This window comes from Anolis sagrei, chromosome 3 (assembly GCF_037176765.1).
Source record: "Anolis sagrei isolate rAnoSag1 chromosome 3, rAnoSag1.mat, whole genome shotgun sequence".
Classification (NCBI taxonomy): domain Eukaryota; kingdom Metazoa; phylum Chordata; class Lepidosauria; order Squamata; family Dactyloidae; genus Anolis; species Anolis sagrei.
This window is the reverse complement of record NC_090023.1, coordinates 208,561,129-208,575,064: the sequence shown is the minus strand read 5'-3', so window position 1 is coordinate 208,575,064 and position 13,936 is coordinate 208,561,129. Positions and strand designations below refer to the sequence as shown.

The following is a 13,936-nucleotide window of genomic DNA, read 5'->3' as shown; positions in this document are numbered from 1 at the left end:
ATACATTTTATGGACAACCTTTAATTTCATCCAATGCAGCCTTAGGAATTACGTTTTCCCATTTACCTGTAGTTTAAAAATCTGCTATTTCTCTATATCTGGGTTTCTTTATGAGGTTGATGTATTTCTACTCCATATGGCTAAATCTGATCCTTTCTTAACAGTTTCCACAGTACTATGCCTGTTGATCTTTTGCAACAAACAGTCACAGACAAATCAACAAGCTTACTATGCCATAAGCTTTTATTGGGCCATGGAGGGTTATGTCATAATATATTAGTCAGTCTCCAAATTGTCATAGATCTCCATGTTGTAAGATACTTAGTGAGCAATACAGAAGGTCAGGCAATGTTTACATGCTTACTAACCATAATATCAATGGTTAAACTTGTAATTACATTGAGGCTTTTCTATGGGAAACAGCTACAAAGCAGGAAAATAACCATAAATTGAGATGGTTATCTAACGCAGTTACTCTTGGAACAACATATACAAGAAAAAGTCACACCCAAAGCTATCAAGATGGAGAAATCTATTACAACACCTTGCTCAACCTTTGTGTGAAGCTATTGTGTGAAGAAATTTCCACACGTCAACAGGACCACACTTTTACACAGAACAGGATGGACTATTATGGAAGGCTGAACCTGCCCCATTTTCAAGTTGTAGATTTCCCCAGTACCAAAATTGTACTAAAAGTTACCATTTTGATTTGTTTCAGATCTTCTATATATGCTTGTAAAATAATGTATTAGATTGCTCTAAACTCGAGACGTGATTTGGTTTCTTTGTACATTCTTATTGTAATTTGGACTTCAGAAGACTTAGGGTTGCCCCACTGTCCCGTAGGCTGCACAACTGTCAACAGTGACTAAAAATACCAACTTCAGCCAATCCAAAGTTTAGGTATGACTTTGGAGACATGGATGTACTTTTCTCATCAATAAATGACTCAAAGAGTACATACGATGGTACCTGAAACACCCTGATCCATCTTATTTCTCTGGTCTAGGAACTGAACAATTCAGAGGACTATCACATGATAGAGATTTCCGCCACCATCAGAAGCATGGTTGGTGGGGACGAGAGAGAAGGCCTTCTTGGTGGTGATCCCTCAACTCTGGAACACTTTCCATAGAGAGATAAGGCAAGCCCCCACACTGTCCTCCTTCTGCAGGGATTTGAAAACCTGGATATTCCAAGCATTTGAGGATCTTAAGTTTATAAATGCCCAGTCCCTAGGTCATGACACAGTATTCTGTTTTTTGCACTGTATTCAATTCCCTGGCCCTATGGTACACAATTTTGCACTATCCCATGCTCAGCCCTTTTGCAGCCTGGTCACGCCTGTTTTAGAAATGTATGGTCATTGGTTTTTTGTAGAACATAGTTTGATGGAACTTCAATGCTACTCTTATATTTAATTGCTTTTATCTGTTTGTTGTATTTTATAATGTTCTTATTTTAATGGTACTTTTTGTTTTAATGGATTGTTTTGTTTTACGTCTTGCGGACATTTTGTCCTATATGTAAGCTGCCCTGAATCCCTTCAGGGAGATGGTGACGGGGTAGAAAAATAAAAATAGTATTACTCTAAATGCTTTTATCGGCTGATTGTTTCTACTGTACTGTATAAATGTGCTTACTTCATCCCCTTAGTTTATGAACCTTTGACCATGTATTGCGTAATTTGTTTATTAATGGATATTTTCCAGATGTGGCAGCTTTACACTAGATGGGAAAGTTAAATTTCTTCTGTTCTCTATTTGAGGAACAAATGACACCTAAGGTCAAAGCATAGCTGTATTGCTAAGTGAATACCAGATTGTGAACAGACTATTATAATTAAAGAGCTCCCAGTGGCACAATGGTTCAAACCCTTGTGCCGGCAGGACTGATGACCAACAGGTCACCAGTACGAATCCGGGGAGAAGAAGTTGAGATCCCTCTGTCAGCACCAGGGGACATGAGAGAACCCTCCCACAAGGATGGTAAAACATCGAACATCTGGGAGTCCCCTGGGCAACATCCTTGCAGATGGTCAATTCTCTCACACCAGTAGCGACTTGCAGTTTCTCAAGTTGCTCCTGACACACAAAAAGAATCAATCACATTCCAAAGAAATTCCAAGTTGTTTATTAAAATAAAATTATTGTCCAGTGTTGTGCTTCTTACAAGAGATATATAAGATGTTAAAATGGGAAAAGCTGTATATTAACATTTTCATGACCATGCCTGCTTCGTAAGTAGAAATATAGAACAGCTACAGAATTTTGCAATTTTTTCCAGCCCTTCATCATTGTTGCAAATTGCATGCTTCTTTTTCAAACGTACAGGCAGGCCAATTTATTAAAAAGCGTAATGCGACGCTTAAATATAAAGTAGTCAAATAGAGATGTCATACAAAAGGACAGGTGCATGTCCTTAGGAAATCATTCACAGGGTTCTCTTTTAATGCATTCCTCTGATAGAGGATAAAATTTATACACACTAGTCATCCAACAGAATTGAGACATGTAAGTGGAATGTTGCCCTTTATATTAACATGTAGAGCTGTACTCTTGTAAGTACAAGTAAAGAAATGTTAGATATTTAAGTTTAACATTAAAGAGAGAACGATAAGGAGACATAGCATGTAAAAGTGAAAAATTAAAATCTTATCTTACATTAGTAAGATAGGAACTTAAAAATAAAACAAGAAAAGGCAGAATTATATTTAGTTGCTTAGTAGTAAAGAACTCTGTGCTTTACTTCCATGGAAAAGCCAAACCAGCACATGTGCAACTATGTGTAGATCCATATCCATGCTGTGTAAAATATACCCTTCCCTATACCCGCACAACATTCACAGCTTGGCATTTCAGCACATGCAATGTCTCTCTGCCATGTATGGTCTACGTTCAAAAGCATCCCTTCACATTCAGCAAGCAGAATACACTGCACTGTATCATCAACTCAAGATACACACTGCAATACACCAAGAATAGTTTAATAAGGTAATACGTTATCCTCATTAGTGACAACTAGCTTCCTAGAGAACAAGGTTATTTCTACACATTTTTCTTTTAAATTAGACCATTTTCATTAAAGTTAGTCAAGCATTACCTGCAATATATTGCTTGTTTCTTTTTTTAGGGAAAATAATTACACAAACTTAATTCTAGCATACACTGAACATCTATTAAAGTGTGGTAAAACAAAAAGAAGTCACTTATTTACAAGCACCTATTTATCTGACCTTAAATAGAAGCCATCAGTAATATTTAGAAATTGCTATTCAGAGAATACATTCAGTTTAACAAATTGTGCACGTTCGCAAGGATGAGATGCAATTGCTTTAAGTAGCTAGTAGGCTTTATTAGAACAAATGGAGATCATTTCGGCTGCTGGAAACAATAAAGGAACTAGCAAATTGATTCATTTTTTGCTATCTGATGCTGTCATGATATGATGTCACTTTGGTTCAAAAATTCAACTTAAAATGTTTTAAAGCACCTATTTAGTGATGGAAATCATGCACAGCAGCTCATCTCAGGCAGTGATGTGGGAATACTGACAAAATATTGCAATTCATTAATTGCTTTAACCCACAAATATAGGTGTAAAAGGCAAGACTTTCACAAACGTAGAGTAAACACACAAGCTGCACAGAATATCTGTGCAGTAGTGAATGTGCAATGCTGTCACCACTCAATTTTCTCCCCCAAATAAATGATAGCTCAAGTAGATTTTCACGACCAAACAATTTCCCAAACTCAATCACAAGACAATAGGGCTAAGAGGGTTCTATTAATGTTGGAGCAGCAGCCACAATTCTTCATTCAATAAGGTGAGAAGGTATCTCAAGAACAAATCATGTATTTCTTGCTTCAAATAATGTTGATATTGTTGTTGAAGGCTTTCATGGCTTGAATCACTGGGTTGCTGTGAGTTTTCTGGGATGTATAGCCATGTTCCAGAAGCATTCTCTCCTGATGTTTCTCCCACATCTATGGTATGCATTCTCAGAGGTCGAGAGGTCTGTTGGAAACTAAGCAAGTGAGGTTTAGGTATCTGTGGGATGTGCAACATTCACACCTGCCTCAAGCAGACCCAAGTTCTTTCTCCCACCCTGGACATTCCACAGATATATAGACCTCACTTGCCTAGTTTCCAACACTCACAACCTCTGAGGATGCCTGCCATAGATGTGGGCGAAACATCAGGAGAGAATGCTTCTGGAACATAGTCATACATCCCGGAAAACTCACAGCCACCCAGTGTTGATACTGTGTGTATTAACTTTTAAGAATGAATATTTGCAGTATTATCCTTGAACCTTATCGTTAATTATAGACACCTAAGCCAGAGTTACACATTTGCTTGAGCCATTTTACTGGCACAATTCTAGTCCTAACACTTTCCATCCAAAAGGAATCAAGATTAGATTCACCTACACAATATTTCAACATTATCTCTAAAGTTTATAGTGCTTAAAACTATATTCATAATACTGGAAAGGAGCAAACCAATATTATCCTTCTGGCTTAAAGGCCCATCAATGAAAGGATCTTAGTGTTTTGGATGTAAAAAACCAAGGGGCCAAATTTTTAATATAATAACTACTGTATTTATTCTCCATTCCTACCGGGGACAAAAACCAATAGATTTTAATAAATTTATTCTGCCATTAAAAACACAATACATAGGTATGAGTCACTGGGAGATGTTCAATTGATCCCTAATGAAAACCTGGCTGTTGCTCTATTATTTTTATTTAGCATCTCCCCACAATAATCTATGAGGAAAAAGAATGAAATGCCCCTTCCATCAATTACAATCAATTCTCCTAAACACATTAATCTGCAAGAATGAGTTGCTCTTGCTGACAAGGCTTTTGGAGAGTTTGCATATGAGAGGGAATTATTTCATGTTACTCAAAACTGCAGATTGCTGGTAATGGTGTTTGTGCATTTCTCACAGTCAATAGTCTTGACATAAACATAACACTTTGCAGTGCAAATATGTAACACGTGATTCATGTGGAAAATAGGGTATTTTTCTATTTTGCTTTGCACAAACATGGCTTAATAGCTTGCATCCAGTATGTTGTAAGTGTTTAACTGGTTATGGAGTCGTAAAGTTCCAGACATGCATATTTAAGAAGGCACTTGTCTTCCAGTGGTTTGGGTCAGATAAGGCCTTATCAAAATGGCACTATAAACACTAAGGAAGCAGCAAAAAAGCCCTGAAGCTCTCTGTCACATTCTCCAAAGTCTCCCAAGTTCTTGGTGGCAGATGATGAGAAGTCTGTTCTACAGTATAACAAAACCCAGTATATATTCTAGTAGTTTTTGCCTGTTGCCATGAGGTAGAAAAGTGTTGCTTAGTTCCAACACACTCTCTCTCTTCTCTTTTGTCTCCTTAAACACCTAGAAGGACAAAGGAAAGGGTGTGTTTAACAACATCTTCCATCATCACCCATGGAGCCCCCGGTGGCGCATTGGGTTAAACCCCTGTGCTAGCAGGACTGAAGACGGACAGGTTGCAGGTTCGAATCCGGGGAGAGAAGGATGAGCTCCCTCTACCAGCTCCAGCTCCTAATACGGGGACATGAGAGAAGCCTCCCACAAGGATGATAAAAACATCAAATCATCCGGGCATCCCCTGGGCAACGTCCTTGCAGACGGCCAATTCTCTCACACCAGAAGCAACTTGCAGTTTCTAAAGTCACTCCTGACACAACAAAAAAACAACAACAAAAACATCGCCCATTATCTGGAGGTTAATGTAAGGCTCTAAAATGGATCTCATGCAACTCCCCTGCTGTGTCAGCCCTACCGGCTGCCAGTCTGCTACCGAGAAGAATTCAAAGTGTTGGCTATAGCCTTATAAAGCCATCAAAGGTTCCGGCCCAGCTTACCTGTCCAAACGTATCTCCCTCTATGATCCACATCGGAGGCTAAGATTGTCATGGGAGGCTCTGCTCTCGGTCCCACCTCCCACCCACCTGAAAAGTGCAACTGGTGGGGACGAGAGACAGAGCCTTCTCAGTGGTGGCCCCTCATCTATGGAACTCCCTCCTCAGTGAAATTACCTAATTATACCTAAGTACCTAATTATAACACTGGCTCAAAAAGAACTGTAACAAACAATTATGTATGATTTATAGCCATTACAAAAATCACCTCACATTATAAATGTGATTTGGAAGCAAGGTCTCCTAGTACCTCTTTGTGTAATACCTTTGAAAAAGATGAGGAAGGGCAGCCAGTGAAACTCAGGTGCAGCTCTGCTCTGATACCCATGAGATATTGACCACAAGGGTGTGCTTGGGTTTTATATGGCTGCCTTGGTATACCTGGGGAAGAAGCAGCACATCACCACCCTAGTGGGACCGCAGTGACACAATGGGTTAAACCCTTGTGCTGCTGAATTTCTGACCTGAAGGCTGGCAGTTCGAATCCACAGGATGGGGTGATTTCCCGCTGTTAACTCTACTTCCTGCCAACCTAGCAGTTTGAAAACATGCAAATGTAAGTAGCTCAATAGGTACTGCTTTGGCGGGAAAAGGGAAAAAGACGCTTCAAGCAGTCAGGCCAGCCTCACGATCAGGAGGTATCTATGAACAATGCAGGCTCCTTCTCTGGGAAATGGAGAAGAGCCCCAGAGCCAGAGATGAGCCCACCTCCAGAGCTGGAAATGAAAGGAGAAGCCTTTGCCTCTGTATTTGTGTCTCATTATATTTCATTGTAACAAGGCATTGAATGTTTGCCTGTGTCGTTTATATGCTGTAATCCACTCTGAGTCCCCACGGGGAGAAAGATAGAATATAGATAAAGTGTTTGTTGTTGTTGTTGTTGTTATTATTATTTATGCTGGTGAAGAAGTACACTTTTCAACAAGGACTTGGTTGGTGATTTGCAGAAGTTAACTGCAATAACAGAGACATACATATTTAGAAATACATAAGGCATTGTGAGGAGAGTCAATATTGTGTAGTGGTTGGAACATTGAATTACAACTCTGGAAACGGGCTTGAATCCCTGCTTGACCATGAAAATCCCCACCAGGTGATCTTGTGTGAGTCATAACCTCTTAACCTCAGAGAAAGAGAAAGGCAACCCCCCTCTGAACAAATCTTGCCAAGAAAATCTTCCCTGGTAGCTTAAAATGATTTGAGGACACACAAGAATTATAAACAACAGCAAGGGGTTATGAAAGGAAGAAATACTTACACCCATGTCCTTGAATACTTTCACTGCATTTTTTGCAAGGTAATAGGTGGCACTTTCGGCTGTAAATGTGGAGAAGGTGACAAGAAAAGTATTATCTCAGGATGAATAAAAAAAACACTGCTTTGAACAATACCAGTAACACAAACTGTTCCATAGAAAGAAGCTGTTACACATACCATAGACAGCAACATTCTTCTCTGTTCTCATTATTAAATATTTGTGTAATTTTTGAAGGTACTCAGATTCTCTGACAGGACCACTGAAATTATGGATAAATATGGCTGCCGCACTGTATGCCTCCAGTAAAGGTCCTAGCAGCTTCTGGAGGAAGGTAATGTATTGCTGGTGCTCCTGTGACTGGCTGACCTACGTAAGTAATAAAGGAACAAAAAAAAATTAGTCACTACAAAGGAAAATAAAGTAACAGAAGTAACAGAAATATGATGCAACACAACCATATATGAGGTGAATCTTATCCTTAATCCAGTTCAGATACACAAAGGTTGTATACCTGCACCCCACATATTGATAGTGGTCCCAGTTCCCACAGTACCCATCTATTTTATATCCTGCTTTCTCGGGTCCCCTCGCATTACTGAGACATTACCCCCTGCCCACAACTGGCCTGCTTGCCATTCTGGGAGTTATATTGGAAACTGTTTCAAGTGTTTGTGATAACAGAAGCCAGTTGTAACAACGTTTGAGAACTACTGTGTAACCAACTAAGCCTTATATGCCTGAGAATCCTTGAATAAATATTTCCTTGTTCAGTTTATTATAATAAAGACTTGTGTTATTGTAGTTATTGAAGAGAAAATTTAACTCAGAGGGAGATGGCTGAAGAACTGGAAGAAAGCATTCAGTTTACGATATTGGTTTACATATTTTAAAAGTGCCCCAGGCAAACATTTTAAAAGCCAAGCCTCACATCAGCATTACAAGCCTCACTCACTCAAATACACATACTAAATTAATTAATTAATTAAATAAAAACCCTGCTCACCCACTGTTAAGCTATCCACACTGATCTAATTACCCTACCCATCGTCATATATTTCCCAGTTCATTCGGGTGTGGTGCAATACATAATATTTACTGGGGGCAGCAGTGGGATAGAAAAAGAGCGGTCCCTCCTGCCACACCAACTGCCTTGTCCTCTACAACAACTAATACTAATACAGCCAACCGCTTGAAAAGATAACTTGAGAAGTCCCTTATTCTGTAGAAATAGAATATCTAGGAGTGAAAAATGTAAGCAAAATCCAAACAATCCCAAATGGAGACGGCATGCTTAACTATCAAATTACCACAGCATTGAGCTGGAAATCTGGGTAAAATGACAAAATTGAATACCCTTGAAAGAAACCACCATGAGGAGCAAGAAACAGGAGTGATCCACTGTTTTTATGAAGGCTCAATGTATATATTTAAACACAAATGTCAAGACCATTAAATTGGGCTAGGTGGCAAGAGATATAGCTGAGGCAGAAGCAAACACAAAGCAAAAGCAGAAATAGACAAAAAGAGCTGGGTTTGCCAGTTAGGTCCAACACATAACATTGTATGAATGTCATTTAGGTACAACCTGAGTTCTGCAGTTTCAGGGAGATGGTGGATATAATTTCTAGAGTGAGTTCCTACATAGTCACCCTTGACCAAACATGAGCTAAAGTTGGCTGGTGCTCCTTTAGTTTTATGCAGTACCTTCAAGTAGCAATCCCGCTGTTCTTCACCAAAGTCACTGTCTTCATCTTCCTCATCACTCCTCCAAGACAATGGACCTGGGATCTTCTTCTCCCAGTGCTGTTCTGTAAGGTTAGGATTAATATCCTCCTGTTCATCCTGCTTAATATAGAAATGCAAATCAAAATAATCATACAAACAGCAGCATTATTTTATCATTAAATATTTTAATAGACATTACAGATATGCATGACTCCCATTATTAGGGGAAGCATGCAGCTAGGAAACATAACCAGGAGGAATATCATGCTTTTGTATTTCTCACTAGCTATTGAAAATTAGCTTTATTGGCCAACATTATGGTCAAACAGTGTAGATCTCCACTCTACAAAGGCTTTCTTAGGTAAAATTAGACAGAAGAATTTCAGAAACTGTGTATGATTTTGTTACATGCAAATAAAAAAAAAACATATCCCCTGTGTTAAAAATGCACTACAATGCCTGCACATATTTCCTGTCTTGCAAAAAGGGAACAAAATGTTACATTACACTATGTAACAAAATTTGAAAAAAAAATCTATTCCTGGGTTCAAAGTGTTATTTGAAAGTGTTATTTCCTGTTTAATTGTGTGGTGTAGTTGTTATACTCCAGGAACTTCATTTTTGTGGCTACCACGAATTATGTTGAACTGGTTGAGACTCTGAGATATTCAATGAAAAACTAACTATAGCAAAATGTACTGCAAGATGTCCCACAAGAATTAATCTTTTTCCAGGTTTTTATGATAGAACCAATTAGGAAATGACATTCATACCCAAGAACAAAAATCGTGTTACACAGTGTTATCTGGTCATGCTAAAATGATTTGGAATGAGTCCAAACTTTGCCTAATGCAACTGGAAGATTACAACCCGCAGCAAATGTGCTGGGAGAAAGAGGTGGAAATTGTCACTGAATTCTCCTTATTTCTTTATCTGCCAGGCACAAGGTCTCACCTTGTTCCAAGAAGGATTTTGGACTGAAAGAAGAACTCTCTATTTCACTCTCCCACCTATCTCTTTTTGTTTTCCCACTGGATACTAGCCAGTATGTCATTTAATCCTTAGCATTATGCAGCAATTTTTAAAACTTGCATTTAGCTCAAATACATAAAATAAACACCTTCATAATTTACAACTTAACAAATCATTTCCAAACAGAAAAAAATCAATACTTTTCCAAACCGTCTCAGAATGTCAAATTTCACTTGAGGAAGAGATAGAACATGCATGTTTGACCTCAAGAAAGGGACAGAAACAATGAGATTTTCCTACGCTTGAAGCAAAACGTGCAGACAATTGCTTTGGTATGATTTTAACACCAAACTTTGAAAAATACAGTTTAAGCACAATCCTATAAATGCCTGCTCACATGAAATCTTTCATAATTTAATAGTATGTGTCTGTAACTGTACCCAAGTTGCAAAGTTAAGCTTGTTATGGACTGATCTTAATTTCACAAATTAGTTTACCGATGGGCATAAATGAAAAGGCTGGCAACGTAATAGTCTAAAAATAGGATCATTGGTTGGCAAATATTTCTCAGCTTGATGTTTTTTAAAGCAACCATCGTTTATCATTTTAGAAAACGCTAGATGGTGAGAGTCTCACCCAAAGTATTCAAAATATATATTGATGAGGTTATTTTGTACTGTAAGCTCATTTTAGATCTGAAATCATTTATTTGTCATTATTTGCTGTCAAGTCAGTTTCAACTTATGGCAGGCCTTTCGATGACAAAACTCCAAGAGTCTCAGTCATCAACAGACCTCCTAAGGCAGGGGTCCTCAAACTTTTTGAACCGGGGGCCAGTTCACTGTCCCTCAGACTGTTGGAGGGCCGGACTATAGTTTACACGGGAATATTGTGAAACATTTGTTTTATATATTGTGTTACATTTATTTCTAATTACAAATAAATGAAATTTTGACTTCAAGCATGTCGTAGCATGGGTAACAGGTTTACTATAACAGCAGGAACCCATGAATATGTTTATTGATCAGCCTATTGGCCAAACTTTTTGGCCAATAGTTTGTGGCAGCCACACAGTTTCTGGATGAGAACTACTACTTTCAAAGTAAGGGCAGCACAATTAAACAGAAAATAACACTTTCAAACCAGGAACAGATTTCTGTTCTACAATTTAATATTACGTTTATTTATACATCACTTTTTGTCTCCACAAGGAGACTGTGGGCCCTTCCAGACGCCCTATATCCCAGGATCTGATCCCAGGTTTTCTGCTTTAAACTGGATTATATGAGTCTGCACTGCCAGATAATCTGGGATAAACAGAAAACCTAGGATCAGATCCTGGGATATAGGGCCTGTCTGAAAGGGCCCTTCCAAACAGCCAAAGGTCATCTAGTCTAGCCCCTTCTTTCTGCCAGGCAGGAAGATAGCATTAGTATATTATTATTATTATTATTATTATTATTATTATTATTATTATTATTAGACTCCTACAATTAGAAGCCCCTTTGGGACCCCCAAAGGTCACTTAGTCCAGCCCCTTCTTTCTGCCAGGCAGGAAGATAGCATTAGTATATTATTATTATTATTATTATTATTATTATTATTATTATTAGACTCCTACAATTGGAAGGGACCCCCAAAGGTCACTTAGTCCAGCCCCTTCCTTCTGCCAGGCAGGAAGATAGAATTATTGCAGGAGCAATAACAACAACAACAACAACAGTCTCCTGAAGTAAACTGAAGGGCATTGGACTTTAGTTTTGGAGTTGTGGCTTACCTACATTCAGAAAGCACTGTGAACTCAAACAATGATGGGTCTTTACCAAATTTGGCACAAAATCCTGATATGCTGCAAATGGCATACTGGCCTTGGTGTGTCCCCTTGGCCTTCCTGCTGCTGCTAGGGGTGGCTGCAGAGGGCGAGGATGAGGAGGCGGAGCTTAGTCTGAATGGAGGGAGGGAGCGGCCAAGTGCCGAAGGAAAGAAGGAAGAAGTGGAAAAGCCAGGAAAGGGGGAGGGAGGGAAGGGATTAAGGCAGAAGGAAGGAAGGATGGAAGGAAAGACGGATATAGGGAAGGAAGGAAAGGGGAAAGAAAGGCAAAAGGAGGGAAGGAAGGATGGAAGGCAGGCAGGCAGGCAGGCAGGCAGATCGGGGCCTTCCTGCCCCCAGCCCCAGCCCCCGGATGCCCCATCTCCGTCTGTAGAACTCCAGGGTGTTCGAGGCAGGGCTGGCAGGCAGCGGGAGGCGCGCCTGTCTCTCTTCTCCACACTCCTAGCCTTCAGCTGCTCTCCTCTTGCTGCCCTGCTACTGGCCTGCTGCTGGTTTCCCGTCCGGGGGCAACAGGAGCAGCAAGAGGAGAGTAGCCGAAGGCTAGGAGCATGGAGAAAAGAGACAGGCGCGCCTCCCGCTGCCTGCCAGCCCTGCAGCCTAGCCATGGTGCACCACGCCTCATACACCCTGGAGCTCTACAGGCGGAGATGGAGCATCCGGGGGCTGGAAGGGGGGCAGGAAGGCCCTGATCTGCTTGCCTGCCATCTCGCTCCCTCCATTCAGACCCAGCACTCACACCGTCCGCGCCTCCGCCTCCCTCTTCCTTCCCAGCCCCCGAGCGGGAGAGGAGCAGCAGCCAGGCTGCTATTGGTTTAGCCGCCCCTACCAGGGGCCGGATAAATACCCCCGGCGGGCCGGATCCGGCCCCCGGGCCGTACTTTGGGGACCCCTGTCCTAAGGTCTTGCAAGTTCAGGACCATAGTTTCCTTGTTCATTCTTCAAACTGAAAGCAAATATGAACTAGTAACATACGATAGGTCAGTGGTTCTCAATCTGAGGGTCCCCAGGTGTTTTGGCCTACCACTCCCAGAAATCCCAGCCAATTTACCAGCTGCTAGGATTTCTGGGAGTTGAAGGCCAAAACATCTGGAGACCCACAGGTTGAGATCCACTGTGATAGGTACATGTAAAAATGAGAAATGACAAAGTGATTTTATACTTTTAAATATACCAATGTGGTTTTGACTTGAAAATATTTTTATGCCCTTCTTTGCGGGTTACAGCTTTAATATCAACTTTGCTGGAATTCTTAGAAGAGTGTCTGCAAAGCTTAAACCTGGCAACTGATAGTTATGAGGCACAACAGGCTCTTAGTTACTTAAGCAACAAAAACATAGGAATTGCATCTTACCTCGGCTATCAACAGAATTCCATATTGTATGAACTGTTCAATTGTCTCATGGCACACCTGACATAACAGCTGGCAGGGCTGAATAGAAGAACAAGTCAACTTAGTTACTTATGTCACACCTTCTACCATAATGTTCTTCAGGATTCTAATAAGCCCTCCTGTAACTACCATCTTTTATAAAGAAATTTATAGGCCTGCAGATAGGAGTAATTAAAAAACATAACTTCAACAAGTAAAAGTGTTCATTCTTTCAATTCAATTTTTTTGTGTACCCCAAATAATTATTAAATGCCTATGAGAAGGCTGGTAAAAATGAGTGGGTCATATCTATGAACGTACAATCAGGCTTTTGTTATATGCTGGGATTTATTTCCGAGAGCCCACACAGACACTAAAATCCATGGATGAAGTCCTATAATACACAATAATGCAAAATGGTATAATAAAATAGTGTTACTTATATAAAATGCCAAAAAGAAACTTTGTCTTTCACATTTTAGTTTGTTGGGATATTTTCAAGCTGTTGATGTTTGGATCCATGGATGCAGAATCCATGGATACAGAGGACTGATTGTATTTGCAAAGTTCCTTGATAAGCTTCCCTTCTTTTATAGTTACACATTTCATAAAATCCAAGCCAACCCAAAGATTTCACTTGTTTGTACTTAAAAGTGAAAACCAAAGGGCAACTGGAGAATGAGTAAAAAGCATAGTTGTTAAGGTGCCATACAGCTTAACAAGGCTAAGAATGAACTTTTGGGAAAGAAGCATAGAAACATTTACTTATATCTGTGTACAAGCACAGTGTCACAAATTATTATGGGTCATAGTACCCAATGA

At 39.9% G+C, this 13,936-nt stretch overlaps 1 protein-coding gene across 2 annotated transcripts in view; it reads right to left on the bottom strand.

Annotated features, from left to right (window-relative positions):
- Positions 1–2,120: 2,120 nt before the first annotated feature.
- GPAM (glycerol-3-phosphate acyltransferase, mitochondrial) overlaps positions 2,121–13,936 on the bottom strand; it is a 56,569-nt gene continuing 44,753 nt past the window's right edge. Inside the window, exons 17-21 of one of the 2 annotated variants that reach the window (XM_060768404.2) lie at positions 13,097–13,174; positions 8,922–9,062; positions 7,394–7,583; positions 7,218–7,276; positions 2,121–5,411 (exon numbers count right to left, since the gene is read on the bottom strand). In XM_060768404.2, the coding sequence (XP_060624387.1) occupies positions 5,295–5,411; positions 7,218–7,276; positions 7,394–7,583; positions 8,922–9,062; positions 13,097–13,174 (585 nt within the window). In that variant the 3' untranslated portion in view covers positions 2,121–5,294. The remainder of the gene's footprint in view (positions 5,412–7,217; positions 7,277–7,393; positions 7,584–8,921; positions 9,063–13,096; positions 13,175–13,936) is intronic. The other variant, XM_060768405.2, reaches the window with a different exon arrangement.